Source organism: Oppia nitens, unplaced genomic scaffold, assembly GCF_028296485.1.
Source record: "Oppia nitens isolate AA-2021 unplaced genomic scaffold, nextdenovo-longstitch-racon4-pilon3 scaffold6_pilon_pilon_pilon, whole genome shotgun sequence".
Lineage (NCBI taxonomy): Eukaryota > Metazoa > Arthropoda > Arachnida > Sarcoptiformes > Oppiidae > Oppia > Oppia nitens.
The window spans coordinates 3,542,968-3,565,794 of record NW_026533250.1 but is presented as its reverse complement, the minus strand read 5'-3'; the positions used below and the strand labels follow the sequence as shown (position 1 = coordinate 3,565,794).

Here is a 22,827-nt window from a genome sequence, read left to right as displayed (position 1 = left end):
AAAACTGTTATACCTATTACATATGTATTATATAGATAAGACAAAATTCACTAACTAATCGCAACAATTAATTCAATAGACTGTATAATGTTGTGCATAATTACTAGGGTTGAAAAATACAAGGTTTTGGTTTTGTATAATACAGTATAATACAATGTATTATACATTTTTAAAAACTAATATATATATTATGTTAGAAAAATTTTTAAAAAATTATTTAATGACAATATAATTCTTAGAAAACTAATTATTTTTATATTAAAAGTTGTTTTCTAAGAATAAAAATAAAATTAATTAAGAAAAATGATAGAAATAAAATAAAAAATTAATATCATATTTATATTTATTATAAAACATGTTTATTTTCGCTTATATCAATGGTTTTGATTTTTAGAGGAAGCAAATTTTTGTTTAGTATGGTAATATTGATCATGTATTATACTGTATAATACATGATCAATATTGCCATACAAAGTTTGTATTATATAAACATTTTGTCTCTGCCAACACTAATAATTACATTTATATTGATTATATTTTTTTAGCAAATTATACAGAAAATTAAATTAGGTTTATTTATCTTTAAAATAGCTTTAATTTTAAAAAATACTAAATATTTATTGAATTAAGAATATTTTAAACAATATTAATTATAAATAATATTTAAAAAATACAAGTATTTTAATATTCAATAAATTTATTTTTAATTTGCTTATAATATAATATTAATATAAACAGTTGTATAGAGGATGTTATTTAATGTTATTTAAATTTTTTCATACATTGTATTAATACAAAAATATCTCATACTATAGTAATGTTTAGAAATTATTTAGTATTTTTTATCTATTTTCAAAAAATAAAGACAAGATTCCAACAAAATCTATAAAAGCTGTTTTGCAAATAAAAACAAGTACTGAACATAACTTATTTTGATAACTTAATATGAGTTACTGTACACTAAAAATTGATATTATATAATATTATCAGTCATTTATTATTATGATGTCATTTACAAGTTTATGTCCAAAACAGTTATGCGATAATAGAGTATTATTATTATTAGTATATAAGAAAAAACAAAATTTTTCATTATCAAGATTCTTGAGTATTAATAAATGCTATTTTACTTAATTATTTTGGTTTACTAAATATTAGCAGAGATTTTAGTTAATAGAAAAAATTTTTGAGATAATTTTATTATTGATTTATTTTATAATTTAATATAATTTATAAAACTAATAAATCTTGAGCTAAAATAACTAAACTACTTTATTAATGCAATAGAATTTGAATAAAATATTAATTATATAATTTCTATAAAATAATTAATTTTATATTTAATATTTTCATCTAATACTTTATGTAATATTATACATAATTACAGAAAAATATAGTTTAATTGATAATAAACTGATAAATGATTTTATTATTAACTATAAAATGAAGAATAAAGAGTCTTGACATACAAGTGCCAAAAGGATTGGACTTTTTTAGTGACAAATAGACTCAAAACGTTTTGCTAACAAAATAATAGTAATGACAGTGTTTTTGTTGTCCACCAAAAATACTAATGATATCCTTGAAAACACTATAAATTATAGTCAATTTAGTTTTTAGGTCATTTGATATACTTGTCCTCAAATGTACCGTACAGTACAATACAGAATAAAGCTTTCAACAAAAGTTAATCATAACTATTGTTAATATTATAGTTTATTAACAGAAAACAACAACAAAAATATTGTACTTATAAAAAACATAGTGATTCAGTTGCGAAATTGATATTTTTTACTAATTTCATTGTTTATATGATATATAAATATATATTTATTTACTGGTGTCCGACAATTATATTATAAAAATAGTCTATGACTTAAATGAGTTGTGTAATTGGTTGACTTAACAATACTGTAACATTAGATTGTAGTTTATATATTGTACTATAAATACAATACAATATAAACGACAATTTTTTATTATCAGAATCATCCTATATTTCAGTCAATACTTGGATTAGTTTTTTGGAAATGTTTATTACATAAAGTTTATTATATAACGTAAAAGACATTTTCGGGACTAAAACTCGGTTATTGTAACTCCAAATCATGTCATTTCATCTAATCTGTAGCTAAACTTATATCATAACATGTTTTTTCTCTGGCATTCATACATGACATAAAAAAATAATATATATATATACAGTATATATATTTTTTAATAACTTTATGTTATTTATTTATATTGGTTTGCTTTTAGACAGAATTTAGTTTACAATATTGTAATAATAGTGTTATTTTGTGAAAATTCTAGTTAAAAGTTTTTTTACAGTACAGTAAAAAACTAATATAAACTAGAAATTGTAGATCATGTTATAACATAACACTATTTATTTAGTATAATTTAAAATTAACATTATAAAATTTTTGTTAATAATATTATAGCATCATACAATATTTGATAGATTTTTATAATTTACAATTTATAAATACAGTATTTTTAATTTTTAAAAATTATTTTATGAATAGATAACTTATTATTTAAATGTTTAGTTTATTTATCAATATTTATAGATTTTTTAGTAAAGTATTTTTTAAAATGTTACTTATTTTGTTTTTCATCAAAGAAACGTTGTTAACATTTTATAGCAAAATACATTTTTTTATTTTTAAAAAATAAATTGTTTTTTTATAACAAGAACCAAAAATATTATCTTTTTGTTTTTTATATCACTTTTTATTTGTCAATCAAATAAAAAAACATTTTTAAGTGTAAAATACCAGGAAATGAATGTTAGAAAAAGTCTATAAAGTGAAAATGATTTAATATATTTTATATAATATTTATAGTAAAAATTATATACTAAATATACAGTATATATATTAATATATGATATAAAATTAATGTCCCATATATGTTGAATGGATATACTGTATCAGTGATGGACATAACATTTTCATACAGAAAGAGGGAAAGAAAAGAGAGAGAGAGAGAGAGAGAGAGAGAGAGAGAGAGAGAGAGAGAGAGAGAGAGAGAGAGCAGTGAAATGACAACCAATTCAATTGAATAGCAAATGAGATCAAATAGATTGATGTATAGATTTGTTGATATTATTTATCTAATACATTATACATAAGGAAAAATGTCTTTTATTTTTTTGTGTCGTATTTTTCATTGAAATGTTTTGTTGTTAATTCTTAAGAGATTTGTTATTCATAGAGTAAACAAAAATAAATAAATAATACAATTCTTTTAATATGTTTTTTTCTGCTTCAAGTGTAATATACAGTATAATAAATTGAGACAACAATAATCAACAACAAAATAATGTTTGTCATATTAGCACAAATAAATTTAATGATAAATAAATAATAAAATAATTAATTTCTTAGTATTTTATAATAAGATATCAAATAAATAATGAATAATTTATTAAGAAAATGCATAAAATAACAATAGATTAATCATTTCAAATTAATGCATTTTTTTGTTTAAGTAATTTTTATAAATATATAAACAAAACAAAAAATAACAAAAATATAAGTATTGTATAATCGATTTGTTCAAACTCTTAGTACAAAACATAATATATATTTATATATATATATTAATAATAAAAGAAAAACATGTGAATAATACAATTGAAACCATTAAAAACATTTTAACATAAAATGCTTAAAACATTTGCAAGAATTTTGTTGTTAGTAAAGAGCGAACCAAATGTATCTCAAAAACCCATTGTCTTCTCAGTTGTTTCGATGATTGCAATACTATATTAAGTTTTCCTATCATTTAATATTATCTATCAAACAGTGAAATATCACTTTTATTTTGTGTTTTTTACTTGTTATGCCTTTTAAGCCTTAAATTAGTTGTAAGAAAAGATTTTTATTAGATATAAGGGTACTATTTATAGTATAATATTCAGTATACTATAAGCTATGCACTCTTTCTGCAGTATATATCAATTTATATAAAAGAACAGAAAGAAAGAGAGAAAATATTTTACTCTTTTATTGTTATTTTTTGAATTATAGTTTCTTTTGAATAAAAGGAATATTCTTTTAACAGATTACTACTTATATATACAGTATATATACTATGAATTGCTTTTCACTATAATTATTATATATTTTATTAATGACAACAGCTTTGATTAAAATCAACATTAGATATAAATATATATACATTTATTATATATATACTGTATATATGTATACATAATGAGAATGAGATTTATTTTTGACAATAAAAAACTTTTCACGATCCATTAATTTAAAAATATATTTTGAAAAAATAATAATACATTAATTTATTTTTATTAAAATACAATAGCATTAAAAACTGTACATACAATACATAGAGTTAGTTAAAGATGCTATTATTATTTTAAAATTGTTGATATAAAATATATATATATTATACATTAACAATACAACTAATTTATAAATTAAACAATTTAATTTATAACTGTTAACATATAACTTAATTATTTTTATTTTGTATCTCAATTTAGGATCAATTTTGGTCAACAAGAAGTCAATCTAAATAATAGAAGACATGAATTGAATTGAGAAACTGCTGTTTGTTTTGATGTCATTCAAGAATATATATTCTTTAATGAAGTCAACTATAGTGTCACATATGAGTGCATAACATTTAGGACTAATGTTTGCTATCAATCCCTTTAAGGCTGTCTCTCATCTGTAAAATCAATGTAATCCTTAAGAGAATTGAATAAATTTATCTTTTGTTTTATTAGGTATTCAATGAAGTCTTTGGATAAATAATGTAGACGTGTATTGAAAGAGACATAACATTGACTAATGGTCTCGTTATATATACATTGATATATATATATATATATATATGAATAGTATTTATATATAATTCTGTTTTATTAATTCATATATATATATATATATATATATATATATATATCGGGTCACAAATAAACATCAAAAAATTGACTTATTATTGCATAGTTATTAAAGCTTATAATGAAAATTATTTGAGAATTATATACTGAATATTAAATATTGTTGAAAAAATACAGTTATAAAATCAAGAGCATACTTGACAAACAAATTAGTCCAATCATTACTATTACTATAATAGAAATTGCTATAAATTTAGAGAGAAAGTGAGAGAGAGAAAGAAAGAAAGAGAGAATTAGTAATTATTAGCAAAAATGTTCATATATTGTATAATTTAAGGATAAATTAAAGACAGTGAGAAAAGTCATTTAGTTTTAAGTAATGTATTATTATACTGTATTATATATGTATGTGTGCTATACATACAAATTTATGAATTGGTTTGTCATAAAAAATATACATAAATTATATTTGTAAATAAAAACTGGTTATACAAACTGTATTGTAAAAAATATTTATAGTTTACTAAATAAAATATATTTTTAATAATTCAGTCTATTTATTAATTAAAATAATTATAATTTTGTACATTTCTGATACACTCTTTAAATACTCTTGTAATTAAAATATAAAATAATAATTAAAACACAATTCATTAGTTATAAATAAATACAAATAATTGAGACTATAAATAATTAAAAATAAATATAATGTCTTTTTTTATTATATATATATTTAAAAATTAATAGTTTATACAGTACAATATATACTGTATAAATATATATATAATATATATAAATTAGTTTCGCAACCCATAAGTCAGTAAAGCATAACAAAAATATAGTAAACAAAATATTATAATAAAATCTATTATAATATATTTAGGCAAATGTCACGATTAGAAAGTTTGTTCACTTTTTTAAACAATTTTTTATCATATTATTGTTTATCATTGTATTGTTTAGTCAAACAATCGTAACATATTTATAACTCATTCATTCATTGTTTCAAAACATTTCAGACTAAACGCCCACAACTTTTAACAGTTATTATTAGAGCATTAAATAAAAGTGATTTTAATTTTTCTCTCCAAATAAATTATTTTGATGTGTAATAATTAAAATAAATTACATATTAAGTAATGAATACGAATCGCTTTAAATCAAGTATTTTAACAAAAATTTTATATTGATTATAAATAACTTTACACTTTATAGTTTATAGATAAAGTTTATACTATTTTTAAAAAATATTATTGTTAAAATTTAGTAAATAATTATTTAATTTATTCAAAAATTATTGAATTAGATTAGAATATTAAATGTAAAATAATTATAATTATATAATTTATATTAAAAGAATATTCTATATAAAATTGTAATGTATAATATAAATGTATTTTTTTATTTTGTATATTTTTCATAATCAATGCATTTATTAAATAAAATATTAAAAACTTTAAATTTGACAAATTAAATGCCTAATAATTTTTATACGGTATAACATAGTTTAGTAAATATAAAGTATTAATTACTTATACAAGTACTGGAAATGTTTAGAAAATTAATTAGATTATATAATTAAATTAAAAAGTTTTCAACTATAATAAAATTAAATGAATCAAAATGTCAAATAAATTTAAATGTTAAAAATCTAATTAATTATCTTATAATTGCAAAATAATTTATTACTGTATAAGTTGTATCGATATTTTTTAATTAAAATATAATGATAATAAATTTATAATGTTAACAAATTCAAAATTATTAATAATTAGTTTAGTTATTTAATTATAAGTATATTTATGTCACACTAATGATTAAATTTAGGATAAAATACAAGTGTTATAATAAATATTTCATATATAATGTCAATCAATGTGATGGTCTGGCACTGCCCTAATTTGGTCAGTTGGCTTCAGTGTGTGTGTGTGTGTGCGATACGGAAGTATAATAATAATAATAATTTATATATTATATTCGGTTTATATAAATACATAATAATATTTTTCTTATTATTTTTTAGACACTAAAATTAGTCAATTATTTATACAGAGAGCACACACAGAGATTCAAACAGTGTTTTTCAAAAAAAAAATAAATAATAAAAAACTAAATAAACGGTATTTCACACAAAAGTTGACTAAACTTTTGTTACAATTTTTATTTTTTACTAATGACTGGCAAAAGAGTAACTCAATTATAAAACCATATGTTTGTCCCCACAAAACAATATTACCTCATATTGTATATGCAATCAAATTATTTTTCATTTTTAAATACAATTATTTCCTACTTTCTCTCTCTTATATAATAATAATAATATTAACGCAAAACCTATTATTTTTTGTTGCAATTAAAATATTACAAAACTCTATACACATATCACACACACACTGGAGTTGGTTCACACAAATGGCAATTATTATTATTTTTTTCAGACAAATATATATATATTAATATACAGTATATAATAATTATTTGGAGATTTACTACTCGGATCTATAAATTTAATTATCATTTTAATAATATATTAATAATTTGTCGCCAAAAATAATAATAATTATATTTTTAATTATTGACTTCAGTTGACATCAATTTTAATACTTATAATTTACATACAGTTTATGTAAAAAAATTGTTTAATTTAGTCGACACTAGAGGTCGACATAGAATTGAAATAAATATTATCAGAAAATATACAGTCATTTGTAATAAAATTTTTTGTATATAAAGTAATATTATGTTTGCTTACAAAATATACTCAATAATACCTGTACTTCAATAATAATAATAATAATAATAAACTACAGTTGACTGTAGTTGTTATGACACATAAAAAGTTAAAATAAATATATTTTGTTGATTACAGTAGTATTTCAATCATAAAGTGTGATAAACAACAGTTTAGTGCTATTTTAGTGATAATTATTTGCAACAAAAATAATAAATTATTGAAATTAATTGCAACGGATTTGTGAAACAAATTCACATAAAATTTATGGTTTAAAAAATTCAATGAAAATTATCATCAAATTAAAAGTTAAATCAAATTTTAAAAATTATTTTCGGATAAATTGGTTGTCATTGATAACGAGCGCCGACTGTAGTGTCGACTCATAAATGTTTTGACAATATTTTGTATGAAAGAAATGATTCATTGATTGCATTACTCATTCAACTGTTGTTTATGTTTTGACTTTGAATTTGTGGCAAACATTTGGTTCACAAATGTTTTGGTCTCACCATTGGATCAAATAATGACAACTCATTTCTCCATTTATTGTCTTACTTAACAAATGAACGATTATTTTGTAATATTTGTGTAAAATTATAAATATATCCCGAAAAGTGATGCAAAACTCTTCAAATATGATCTCATCGTCGAGTGGTTCCCACCGAAGAGTGGCCTCCAATTCATCGACTTCTTCGGCCAATTTGAATACCAACACTAAAGAGCTATTAAGACCGCTATCGCTGGCCGAGTGTGTGGCCGATGGTTCGCCGCCACCGCCTCTAGTTATTAATGACAAAGTGGTGTGGATTTCGGACAACGGGCCAGAGTATGGTGTCGTCAAATGGTTGGGCAAATTGCCCGATGTTGGCAACGACTGGATGGCAGGCGTAGACTTCATTAATCCGGTCGGTTCGGGAACTGGTCTCTATAATGACCACCAGTTGTTTGATACGCGTATAAATCACGCGTCACTCGTGCCAGTGATTGGTCTAATGAAAGCTCAGGACTATTTGGGTGCCTCCAACCCAACCGCTGGTCTCATATTCAGTGGCAGCCAATCGTCAACACCACAAAAGCCTCGAAGAATTAAAGCAAATAAGAAAGAATTAGAAGTGAAAAGTGACGACAAAAGAGTACCATTAAGTCATTTGTCGTCGAATCATAAGACATCTGATGGCAGTCCTATTGAATCTCATTTAGTGACTATCAATGACCCAATCAATAGATCATTGCATAGCAAAGAAAGAAGTATAGATTCACCAAAATCTAAGTCAAATAATACATCCAATTCATTGATTTCTTATTCATCTCCAACTGAACCTCCGGTGAGAACGACATCACTTTCTTCACATTTAATCGAAAAGCAGCAAAAGGTTGTCGACAAAGAAACAACCAATTCTTGGAATAATAGCATTTCAAGCGCTGGATTTAGCTCTCAAATCAATGGCGTGAATGGAGATCGAGATTTTGAGATCGGCTCTGTAGTTGAGATCAGTATTGATGGTATTCCCAGGTTTGGTGTCGTCCAATGGATAGGTCTGTTATCTTTGAGCTCAGGGGATGAAAATTATGATTCAGGGGATTGTTTAATGGCTGGCATCGAATTAGAAGACGAGTTGCCCGGTCTGTCTGATGGCACTTATAATGGGAGGCGTTATTTTGAATGTGCGCCCAGAAAGGGGTATTTTGTTAAACTAAACCAATGCTTAAAAGACAGTCGATTTGCATCGATATCTGAGAGAAGAAGAAGTGCTTTGTTTGGAAGCATAGACTGTCCGACAGTTACCGGAGATGTGCCGCCGCTGAGCACTAGCGAAGACCTTCAGGCTCTTTGCGGTAAAAACCGAGGAATTCAGGGCCACCACAACTCATGCTATTTGGATGCAACTCTATTCTCAATGTTTTCGTGTACAACAATATTTGAGTCACTACTTCATCGACCGCCGCGAACCGATGACATACCTGAGTATAAAGAAGTACAGAGAATACTGAAAGAAGAGATAGTTAATCCTCTTCGAGCTAATCTATATGTCAGAGCAGATCGTGTAATGCATTTGCGAACACTTCTCGAGAAAATTAGTTCAGTTCGCGGTCTGACTACAGAAGAGAAAGATCCCGAAGAGTTTATAAACCTATTGCTAAATCAGATACTAAAAGCCGAACCATTTCTAAAGCTAAGTTCTGGTTTGGAGTCATTCTTTTACCAGTTGTTTGTTGAGAAAGACGAAAAGCTAACACTTCCAACTGTTCAACAATTGTTTGACCAGTCGTTTCTAGCGTCGGACATAAAACTACGAGAAGTGCCGCCGTGTCTACTCATTCAAATGCCACGATTTGGCCGACAGTTCAAAATGTATCCCCGAATTGTTCCCAGTCTTTATCTGGACATAACCGACGTATTGGACAACAGTCCCCGACAGTGTGCGATATGCGGTCAGTGCGCTGAATACGAATGCAAAGAATGTTTCGGTTTGTTCGGTGAGGGTCTCGACAGTACAGCCTTTTGTGGCAAATGTATTGAGAAGAATCACTCGCATAAAAAACGATCCAAACATAAGACAACCAAACTGTCCATTCCTACGGAGTTTAATATGTTGAAAGAGCACTCACAGGTGCCACGCATTTACATGGAATTGTTTGCTGTCCTATGCATTGAAACCAGGTTTGCAATCAATTGTTTTATCAATAATTATGATGATTACTGACAATAGTATTGTATGATTAAACTGTTTTTACCCCCACTTGATAGTCATTACGTATCATTTGTAAAGTGTGGATCGGGTCCGGACAGTCCCTGGTGTTTCTTCGATAGTATGGCCGATAGAAAAGGTAATCTATTAATAATTTGTTTGATTAATGGGTATTAAAAACTAATTTCAATTGTATTACAGGCGAACAAAATGGTTATAATATACCAGAAGTCGTGTCTTTCCCAGACTTAAGGTATCATTTATTTTAATGTTTCAAATAATGAGTTATTAATAAATGCAGTTAGCATTGAAAGTAGTAATACTGTAGTAGTAATGCCTATTTAAAATGACACGACTATGTGATGTGTCTGTCCTTGAAATTTGTTAATTTGTGTCCATTTATTAGGTGGTGGTTGAGTGAAGAGGGAACCACATTCTTAATGAATACTAAAGACGACAAAATGTTACCCGAAATGCCGAGACGTTTATTCTCTGACGCCTACATCTGTTGGTACGCATCTGATGTGTTAAGATATAGATAGACTTCAAAAACGACACAAAAAAAATATATTGATTTTAACTTTTCATTCATTTTTTAAGGCCATTCATGCCTTTAACAGCAAATTAATTGCTTTTTATTGTTAATGTATAGTTAGATATAACTAAAAAAAGTATATATAATATGCGATTTTCACAAACAAATCAATTTCTTTTGTTTTTGTTTCAAATGCCTTATTTAGAGTGCAAAAGAAGCGAAAGTTTATTTTGAATGTTGAATCACTTGTTTTTAACTTATTTTTCTTTTTAATTATATTTTTAAAAAATATTTATCAATGTTTTTTTTGGGTATATATCTATCTTAGATTTTGTTGTTATAATTTTTATTATCAAATTTGTAAGCTATTTAATAGAATTGTTATTATTATAATTGTAATTTTTATTAGGAATTAAATCAAGTAATATAGCATAAAGAGAGAGAGAGAGAGAGATCAGAGATTATATTATGTGTATAGTTTATATTTACTGTATATTATTATTTACAGTATTGTATCGATAAATAAAATGAAATTATTTACCAGCGGAACAAACTTAACTATATTATAAATAATTGGAAAATATTGTACAATATGTGCTGAACTGGTAAATTGTACTATAATTTTGGCAATTAGTCACAACGTAATCGATAACTTATACTGTAATTTGTATAATAATTATAATATAATAATAAAAGCTAATATGTATAATCACCACTTTGTTATTAATAATTTTGAATTAAAGGAAAAAATATTTAAAAAACTAAAATATATAATAATAATAATATTAATACTTAAAAACAAAATAAGAATAAATGATTTTTTTTCAAAAACAATAAAATTATGATATAATAATTAATGTCTTTTTGTTTGTATTAAAAATTACTAATTTTTAGTGAAATGTCAAAAAACAAAAAAATTTATCATTTTATATTTTTCGATCACAACTGTATACGATTTGATATAATTGGTACAAATATATAGGTATATATCGTGTGATGGATTATACAGTATATTAAAACATATTGTGCTTTTATATATTGATTTTTGTCGGGCAAAGAGATATACATATATAGAGGAAGGTTAGGCAATGTTCATAACTGTTAACACGAGATTCCGATAGCGTTTTATCATTAAACGTCATCCATGTCTAAGTCGTTGTCACCGTAGCAGTCAATGTTTGACAATCCCTCATAACTACCCATTTTGCTAAAATAACAGTTAATATCAATTATTAAAAGAGAAGAAAGTTGTTTTACATAAATAATAATAATTATAGGTTTATAATAAATCAAATGCATTTGTAATTACATGCGATCCGTCATAATGTATGAAAAAATGTGGGAAAGGCATACCTGACTGCGCGATACGTCAAAAAGACAATGCGTTTGAGTTTTTTGGAGTAGAAAAAGTAATTATAAGACCAAAGGCATCCGTCTTCTCCATACGGATCAGAATTGAGGTCAGGATTATAACTGTTAGGCAATAAAAGCCAATAAACATATAAATGTTAGACAATTGTAAGGCATCACTATATAAGTTATACTTTATATAAATGCTTTTTCTATTGATTTACTATTATATACAAGTGTTTTGTGCTACACTTTACTATTATTTTTTATAGGATTATTGAACAAAAAATGTTTTAAAAAACTTCTATAAGATATTTCCTTGTTATATATATATACTACTATGATATTTGATGGTTATGTATGTGTGCATCACTTGCCTATAAATGTCACAATCGGAAAGTGTTATCTCACAGTCAATGGCCGACCATAGCTGAGCTTTAATGGCATTGTATGCCTGACAGGCGGTTGTGTTGAAAAAGTTTGAATCGACCGCATCCATGACCCACTGATATGTAATACAAATATATATATCTCATGAAAATTTGATACATTTCCAAGAAAAAATGCAATTTAATATACAGTATGTTTAAAAGCTAAAAATTTCAAATAAATATAAAAATTTGTATTTTATCTACAAATATGTTTTTATCGATTACTTGCATCAGCACTACAATGTACTGTACAATATAATAGGCTTAAAATAACTCTCTATTGAAATAAAATATACCTTATTTCCGACTAAACTGTATTTGTTTAATCTATAAGACAATCGATCACTAATTCATATAATATATTGATTTAGTGAATACCATAGCTATCCTATATGTCTATGCAGTGGACTAAACGTAATGTAAACTAAAATAATGATAAAATGAAATTTCAGTGCAAACCTTAATACTCGGCTCTTTACTAAACTCATCGCTTTTTGAATTACTAAAGTCATAGTCCGGATACGAGGCATTGAGTGTCGCAATCAAATAGAAAAGTGTTTTTCGGCTGATTGTATCGCAAAGATGTCCTTCTCCTGCCTCTCCATCTGAGCTCTGACTTCGGCTATAAATTGATTCAAACATTTAAGTGGCATAAAGTGGTTAATCTTTTAGATCATTGAGTTCAATGGGTAATAATATTATGGGAGTTAACCATCACTTATATAGGATCCAATCAAAGACTTAAAATTATAATCAATGGGTCAATACCTATAAATTTTGTTAGGACTGTTGTTAGGGATTGCCATAATTGTTTGGGGAGGAGATAACGCCTGCAAATCATTAGGACTTTTGCCATCTCCTGAGTTCATAGTCTTGTAGAGCTTCTTCTCATTGCCAGCCATTTTGCACGAATAGATCTCAACTCTTGAAAAACAATAATAATATTAATGACAATAAAAAAGACAACAAAATTCATGTCAATTGTGGTTAAAATACCGGGCAATGATCTCATACTGATCGGCATCAAAATGAAGAGCACTATTAAGTGCTTCAAAACGACTGCTCTCCAGAAGTTTCATATCAATTGAGTTGGCATTTAAGCGATCACTCAATTACACAAAAATAACAAACAATAAAAATAACACTTAAAATTACAGACTATTAACCAAATAGTATTGTCAATAAAATAGTCAATTAAAACCAAATTTGTATGTTTTTGGATATCAGATAAAAATAATCTTTTTTGATAACCAACAAAAAGCAAACTTTTCTTAAACGATATGCAAATTGTATGCAAATTTGAAGTCAATTTGATTATCTTTTTAAGATTAAAGTTAAAAGTGTATCTTTAAAAGTATATACTGTAGTTATATTTAATTGCTTTAAAAAAAACAATTCAATTGAATAGTCGCTTAAAAAATGTTAAAACTTGGGACTAGAAATTCAATAGTAAAACCAATTATCAATAAAAATCAATTTTCTTTATATCTATTGTTGTGATGTTTTTTGATTTGATTTTTTTTATAATAATAATAATAAAGATTGAGATCTAAGTGTTTCAAAGTCCTTACTTATATCATATACTTTAGTGTAACGATTGTCAACAGTTTCAGGTGATCTCACAGATAAGTCTTTGGACACAATTTTGTTACCACACAATAAATAGTAGTTTTTAGTTGAAATTGTGGTTAAAATTTCTTTTAAAAACTACTCAAACGATTAGTAAAGTTTCTGAGAAAACTCTTTGGATGTCTTTGTATTTGTTTATTGTGTCTCATTATTGATGATATGGTCACACATTTGTCGCCGAATAATGGATTGTTTTGTTGATAATTGCCAGCAATGGTCGTCACCGATGAAGAACAGCTGATTTGTAAGCAGAACTGCATTTAATGTGTTGGTGGACGACCTCTTGTCGACCAATGATATGTCACCACAAATGGATCACTTGATTGTCGGTTGTGATACCAAACAAAATCGGTGAACAAAGAGATTAATAAATAATTGAAATCAATTGATACCAAAAATGACAATAAAAATCAAATAAATGACAAATAATTTTGTACACCAATTATGGGATGTTTTTTAATGAGTGATAATTGTGCTAATATTGTGGCAATTATTTTGATGATAATCATGTGTTAAGATTTGTAGATCAATTGGTCATCAAAATTGACAGCAAATGTTAACAACAATTAATTGCCATTAAATTAGACAACAATTGATTGACTGTTGCCATACACTCACTGACAGTACTATAACATAGACTTATAGTTATAACAATACAAATACAATGCAATGCATAACACAATGTCATTCATGTCAACACTAATGTCAAATTCAACCATAAATTACGTCTATTTTATTAGTGTCGTCAACGGTACGAATAAGTGCACGTTATTGACGCTCAGCAGCATATGATTTGCTGAGACTAGTGTTGCGTTAGATTGTTATAGTGTTGTGACACTTCACTGCACTGCACAACTGCATTGCAATGTAATGGAAAATATAGTGAACGCAATGCTATATTAATACTACTGTATTAGTAATAGTCAATGATATACAACACTAGTATTCAGTGAGACATTCATATAATATGGCAAACATTGCAATCATTGTAATCAATGGTATATTCATACGTGTTATACATTAAGTGGTGATTATTATGACTGTGCAGTCAGTAGTGTCAGTGCGGCGATGATGTCCAACGAATCCAATAATGAAGAACCACAAGACGATGGCCAACAAACAGACAATACCTGTGAATCTCCGCCTCCACTCTCGTCGCTTTCAATCAAAGAACCGCAAAAACCATTAGCACTACATTTGAGACCAACAGTGACCACATCTCCAGCCACGCCATGCAAAGAGCAACCAAACAAAGAGTTGCAACAATTAAAGTCACCGCTAAAGAGTCCAAAGAGTCCCACGAGTATAACAGCCAAGGCTTCGCCGCTGCGATCGCCACCAAAGTTGGCTACACTATCGAAGCCACTGTTCCTGAACCGCGGCGCCCGACACAGTATTGACGTGAAAGCCCTGCCCTCCTATTTGGCCAAAAAACGACAGTCAACTTTTGGGCAGTTCCTCTCTGGTATGTCTTAAAACACGACTGTCCTCTATATAAACATCAAATTCTTGCAATTCTTGTTATTCTTTATTCTTATATTTTTTATTTTCTTTACTTAATGTAATTCAATGCAAACATATATTATTTAATATACAGCTATTATATTGTATATTATGAAACATTTACTTAATTGCATACAAAAAAAGATAATATCATGCATTTAACGATGAAAATACTTTTATTACTAAATTTAATATTTTACTTATTATTATTATTACAACGATAGTGACAAAAAATCACGCAATATATATATATATGTGTATATATGACACTGTATATAAAAATTAAGTGATTATACTTGAGTTAATTGATTTTTATATATAATATATGCTATAAGATATAATAATTAGTTATAATAAAGTAACAAAAGATTTTTTTGTTTGAAATTTTAATAACAGATAATATTATGAAATATTTCCTGTCGTTTAACTCTTAATTGTTGTCAAATTATTAAAATTGTCTGCAACTATTTAAAAATGTACATGTATAAATATATACTGTATATAATATGTATATATAATAAACCATATATTCATTGTATGTTTTGCTATATCACATAAATTTACATTACAATAGACAAGTATTGAAATAAAAATAACAAAATATAATAAATATAAAGTACAAATATTTTTAGATATACAAACATTTGTTCATTTGATTATTTAGTGATTTATAAAAAAAATACTTTTAGCTTAATCTGAGAGTAAAATACTGACAAAACTTAGATTTATTAGATTTGTTTCAAATGAGAAATATGGATATAATCGATGATCAAAATAGCTTAAACTCTATACAAATTGAGTTTTAGCTTATTTTTGATACGTTTCTAATCGCTTATAAAATAAATTACATTTGCCTTTATTTTTGATGACCAAAAATAACTACATTTTATTATATCTCATGGGCTTAATGTTATTGATTAAAAGTTATATACGCTTATTATGTGAAACTTCCCTTTTTATGCAATTTTTTAGATATTTATCACTATTGAAATCAATGGTACCAAAGCTATTGTTATTTTTTGTTTGTTTGTTAACTATTTCTGTACTCTTTTGGTGATGATTATTGATTATATTAATAATACAAAAGTCCAATTTTGTAAAATAATTTTTTATCATCATTTTTGATCTTGCAAAACAACTTGTTTAATATATTTTTATAATCGTTATTATTATTATTATAATTTTCAATTTAAATTCCTTATTAAGTGTTTAAAAATTTCATAACACAATTCATGGATGATTTATCATAGTTTTATACAATATTTCAAAATGTGAGATATTATTATTATTATTATTCACACAACAAATACAGTAGTGTTTGGTGTGAAATATATTCATATATATATATATATATATGAATTGACATGAATTATTTACAATCATTTATCTTTATATAACAACATTATATAAATAACAGCAACTAATTGTGAATTACTATATCATATACATTATATATATATAATATGTATTATTTGTTATTTCAAAACCAAAAAAGTTATATGAAAAGTCAAATGCAATATAATATTGTAACGTTAATAGTGACTCTATGTTCAGATTTATATTCGTGTTTTAAAAATTGGTTAATTAGACTATATTTGCGCGTTTTGTTAATAGTTTACGGTAAGATTATCAAATTATCTTTTAAAAATAACTAAATTATTAATAATCTTATTTACTAAATTAATTATATTTATACAAATTTGTTTAATTATAAAAATTATGATTTAATAGAGATTGTACTAATTAAGTAAAGTTTACTGAATTGAAAACAAGTAATGGATAAAAAAATTGGATTCAATTATTTTATTATAAATAAACTTTTTTTAAAAAAACTGCTGATTTTAATGCAATAAAAATGTAGTTAAGTTGATGTATTATACAATGATGAATATGATATATTGAAACAAAAATAATGGTTTTTAGCAATAAATTATACTGAATATACAAAAACAATTCTATACAATGATTTTTTTGGCTATTTTTACATTTCCCGTATTATTAGAAATTTATTTTTATGAATCGGAAATTATTCATCACTTTTCCACATTTATATGATATCTGAATAATTTTATAATATATATATTTATTATTTTTTCCTATAAACTTAATATTTTTAACTTTTTAATATACTCTAACAATATTTTAATAACGGTATTTAAACTTACTATTAGATGATTTGATGATCACAATACTATAGTTATATTAAGATTAAATATTAAGTAATTTAATTAATTTAAAATTGGTTATAATAATTTACCATAGAAAATTGCAATTTTTTTTTATTTTTAAAAAAATATTCAATATAATTTAATTGTATTATTTAAATAAGACATTTAAAAACAAATAAAAAGTGTAATAAAAATAATAAAATTTTAGTAGTACTTACTATTAAATATTGTACTTCTAGTAGTATATAAGTTATATAACACACAAAAAACAATAATATTTAATGTTCAGTAGTATTTTAAAATTATTTTGACATTAATATGAAATATTTAGATATTTTTACAATTTCAATTGGATATATTTAAAATTGTTTTTTTAAAGTACTATATACTGTATGAGTATATAATTTATATATTAGTATTTTTCATAATATCACAAAATATAACTAAATTTACATAATTTCACATTTTTAATTATAGCATATTTTTATTGTTATTTTTAAACAGACAATTTTACGAAATTATTTAAAATAATGTCTATTATATTATAAGTGCACTGTTTATTAATGCACATAATATTATTAATTTTTAAATTTTATAACATTTAGTACAGTTTACTTTTGTTGTTATTGACGGAATAAATTTTTAATTCTGATATAACAAAATGTTAAAAAATATTTAAATAAAATAAACTATTTTTTCTGATCTAAATATATTTAACAATAATAATTTTAAAAAATCATAGTATGCTTGTAATAATTGTTGAACCACTGTATACTTATTTTTAAAAATTGAGTTGTTTTTATGTAATTATGAATTTTTATTTTAGTAAACTTAAGTCTATAATAAATAATATAAATATAAATGTCTGGTAGATTTAGTTATCTGGTAATTAATATGAGGTAATTTAATATAAAAATTTTAAGTACTGTTAAATAATGGATATGTTTTTGAAAAATTAAATACATTAAGTGCCAGTGAAACACAATCTAATATAAATTATTTAAGAGTTTTGAATTTCACTACAAAAAGCACTAGAATTGAAATATATAATACAATATAATTTATATACAGTATTAACAGTAATCTAGTCATGCATTTACTATAATTATCGATTATTATTGATCAAAATATTTCTAGTTTTGTATTATATGACATTAAAATGTGTCTTATTCTATGTATTCATATTCTGTAGGAAAACATTATATAAATATATATTTATGTCAGAGTATTATTAAATTATTATTTCATTTGTTATTAAATATAAAACAATTTTTTGTGTTGAAAATAAATTAAGATCATCTAAATTCTCTAATCAAGTAATTGCCTTTTGTTTGTATACCATTAAATGCAATGCAAACCTGCAGTGAATTTATAGATTTTTGTAAGAATTAATGATTAACTTTTTATATATTTTAATAAATATATTTATCTATATAATCAAACTGTGTATACAAAAAATAAATAATTTTGAGTAATTTTTTAATACTTTCAGTACTGAACCAAACAGCGCGTGACAACAGCTCTTCATCAGATGAGCCTATATTTGAGGAACCCATAGCACCTACACTATCATTAGGTGAGAGAGTAGCCTGGGTTAAGACCTCAGGTCCGGAGTTTGGCTCAGTTCGCTGGATTGGACGTATGCCTCAAGTGACCAACGATTGGACAGTTGGTGTTGAGTTTGTGAGTTGTTTTGTTTATAATAATTTTTTTGATTACAATTTGTTGACTTCTAATATAAGGACAACTGTATTGGTTCGGGTGACGGTACTGTTGACGGGCGCCGGTATTTTGTAGCAAAAGATAGTTTTGCCAAATTTCTTCCTCTATCAGCCCTCACCAAAGTGGACAACTATGCTGGAAGACCCCGATCAGGTATAACACCACTAAATATTTGAGATTTTGTTGTTGATTTAATGTTTAAAAGTAACAATTTTTGACAATTGATTAGTTTTGAATCAACTCACAGTATGAGAGATATAACATAAAAATATGTTTGTAAAATAAAACATTACGACAATATTTTTTAAATAATAAAATAATATACAAACAGTTGTTTTATCTAAAGTTTTATTGTATGAAACAGTTGTTTCAATCATTGAAAAACATTCAATTGATTTTCTTTAAGTCAATTTCACGTTCAATAAGTATAACACAAGATATATTGCTTTTGAGACATGTTTTATAAGTTTGAAAAAATGATTATTTTTCTCACAAAACTACTAATAATATACAATTGTTGTTCAGATGTAATATCGATTTAAAACACGTTTTATTTTTAAAACAAATAATATTAAAACTAAAAACTTTTTTTTTTAATTATGAGTTGAATGAAACTTAATGATAAATCAATTAAATCTTTTATTACAAAAAAGTCATTTATTTGCATTAAAACCATAGTTTTTTACAATAATTGCATTCACACAATGAAAAATAACAGTTTTAAACAGTTCTATTGAATTAAGTAATTATATATTTTATTTCTTTTATATTATTTTAACGTTTTGTTTTATTTGTAGACATTTGTCTCTAAAATAACATTATCTAATGAATTATAATTTGATAACTTCAGGAACTATGCTCTCAAGGATGTCAGTGCAGCTAAAACCGGGTCAACTCATTAGTATCCAGAGATCTCCCAGTGTTGTTGTACAGCACTGTTCACTGAATGCACCCCATCATGTAAGGACTAACTGTTTTTTTTTCACTATATTTCAATCAATGTATTCATTTGACAGAATTTTTTGAGTTGAAAATATTTTTAACATTCAATTTATATACTGTATATGTGTTTACTTTATTCATAAATTTGGAATTTATTTAATATTTTATTAAAATATATTCTGTTGTATAATAAAATTTCTATAAAAAAATATTGATTTGATTTTATGATAATTTCCAAAAATATATTTTCATTTTATTTTTCTTTCTTTTTTTTCTTTTGATATAATTTTTCTTTAGTGTCTAATGAAATGCTTAACACGTATAGTAATACTGTACTATTAGTATAACTTAATCGCATGAAATCAGTTGTAATTCACAAACGATTGCATGAATTGTAACGACAATAATAGTAGTGATGATTGCATTTTTGACATTTTGATCGCCCAATAAAATCAATTTATAATATGAATACATTTGATATAACGCTAAAAGAAATGCATGTATTATTAGGTGGGCCATGACGTGCATACAACTAACTTAAAGCACTGTCAGTGCTCCAGTTGTAACCACCCGTGCGCTCATTTATGTCAAACAAGTAGACCTAAGGGTAAACCCAAATGGATGGATCCGGGAACGGCTCATATGTGTCACTTCTCGAGCAAACCGCACAGCAAAATGTGTTGCGGCGGTGAAGATCTTCCCTCAGCTAACAAACCATTGACTTATCCCGGAAGCAGTTGGTTACCACAAACAGATGTGACATCTCTAAAGACAGTTCCAACAGAGACGATGGCACGGCGTAAATCTGTGACAATATATGACGAACGCAATGCTGTTCCGGTGGCCACAAGTGCTGAACGACAACCACAAGAATCGTTTCCGTTTCTTAATTATCCTCTTAAAGAGCGTCGCGGAAGTGATCTCTCTATTTCTAGTCTGCCATCGAGTGGTTCTCCGCAGCCCTACATTGCTCGAGGAGTTCTGACCGATGAATCAGATTATGACAGCGACACTGATCGCAGTTATCAAACAAAATTCGGTGGTTTCGCGACTATGGCCGATGGATTCAAGTCATTGGTCGCATGTTTTGCACAAAATCCTTCTTCATTGAGGGAAAAGAAACGAATAAAAGATAAACGAAAGCGAAAGCATAGAAAACAAAGGCGAAGAGCAAAGATTTCATATAATTCAAGACATCGAAGAGGTCTCAGTTCTGATGGAAGTTATACGGAACACGAGACAACTCATAGTCACAATCAGACACCCAGTTATATATCTAACGGTTCATCGCCTCGGATGCGCACAAACGCCTCGGATGCTGTGGCCCAACACAAGTCCACGTGTACGTCGCCGAAGCTATTTATGGCACATAATGGCGATGATTGTAAAGAATTTAAAGAAAAAGAATCGAAAGACATGAATGAGAGACATCCCGACAAAGATAGACAAACAGCCGGTGTCATCATCGAGGAAGAGCTGTCCAATTCAAATGAAATGCGAAGACATCGTGTGGACGACGATGTCATCTCAGAAGGAAATGAAGGTCAGGACGGCTGCACAAGTAGTAGTAAAAGTAGCAGTCATTTAATTACAACTATAGCTGATATTGAATCGACTGTAAACCATAGATCCCAGTCTTCGCAATCCAATCTCAGCGACAGTCTCTCACCGCGCAGACGTAAGAAAACAACGGCACCGCCACCGCCACCGGCGACCACAACAAGCAGTACGAGTCCAACATCGCTAAACCTATCCGTTTCCTCCACATCCCTACCCCAAACACCAACCCATTCCACAACAGCATCGATGAGTGGAACCATCAGAAGACGGTCTTATAAGAAACATCCGGCGCCAACACCACCCAACCTAACCCGTTCCCTATCAGAACAAAAACAACTGAATATGAAGAATATGATTAGTGCCGTTCCATCCTTTAGAAGTGAAGTGGATTTACAAGAAATTTCAAGAAAATCTTCACCATTTGATGATAGCTTAGACAGAGATAGAGATGTTATTAATTGTTAGTGACGTTTAGTATTTAAAAAAATTAGGAAAATATTATATTGAAATATAATGTAGATTTAATTAATTATAATTATTATAATTAATGTAAAAATTACTTTATAAAAATATATATGATATATGATATATACACAGTTATTAAATAAAAAGTTATTGTTATTATAATCTAAAAATTTTATCGATTTTTATAATGTTATTTATAATATTATAAAATAAACGATA

General features: G+C 25.9%; 3 protein-coding genes across 4 annotated transcripts; 2 read left to right on the top strand and 1 right to left on the bottom strand.

Moving 5' to 3' along the window:
- Positions 1-7,917: 7,917 nt before the first annotated feature.
- On the top strand, positions 7,918-11,540 carry LOC128962606 (ubiquitin carboxyl-terminal hydrolase CYLD-like). Its single transcript, XM_054308987.1, has 4 exons — positions 7,918-10,275; positions 10,363-10,442; positions 10,505-10,556; positions 10,710-11,540. The coding sequence occupies exons 1-4, from the start codon at positions 8,231-8,233 to the stop codon at positions 10,843-10,845; spliced, it is 2,313 nt and encodes a 770-aa protein (XP_054164962.1). The 5' UTR covers positions 7,918-8,230; the 3' UTR covers positions 10,846-11,540.
- Positions 11,541-11,795: 255 nt separating this feature from the next.
- Positions 11,796-13,883, bottom strand: LOC128962034 (repressor of RNA polymerase III transcription MAF1 homolog). The gene is made up of 6 exons (XM_054308351.1): positions 13,616-13,883; positions 13,388-13,543; positions 13,079-13,241; positions 12,566-12,693; positions 12,192-12,311; positions 11,796-12,045 (listed from the first exon to the last, which is right to left on the bottom strand). The coding sequence occupies exons 1-6, from the start codon at positions 13,696-13,698 to the stop codon at positions 11,970-11,972; spliced, it is 726 nt and encodes a 241-aa protein (XP_054164326.1). The 5' UTR covers positions 13,699-13,883; the 3' UTR covers positions 11,796-11,969.
- Positions 13,884-15,077: 1,194 nt separating this feature from the next.
- Positions 15,078-22,618, top strand: LOC128962193 (uncharacterized). Of its 2 annotated transcripts, XM_054308547.1 has the most exons (6): positions 15,078-15,713; positions 19,412-19,602; positions 19,662-19,794; positions 20,492-20,601; positions 21,094-22,126; positions 22,212-22,400. In XM_054308547.1, exons 1-6 carry the CDS (start codon positions 15,317-15,319, stop codon positions 22,328-22,330), a joined length of 1,983 nt encoding a protein of 660 aa, XP_054164522.1. In that variant the 5' UTR covers positions 15,078-15,316; the 3' UTR covers positions 22,331-22,400. The 2 variants fall into 2 exon arrangements, with proteins under 2 accessions (XP_054164522.1, XP_054164521.1); XM_054308546.1 differs by having other exon boundaries at positions 21,094-22,618.
- The last annotated feature ends 209 nt before the right edge of the window (positions 22,619-22,827 follow it).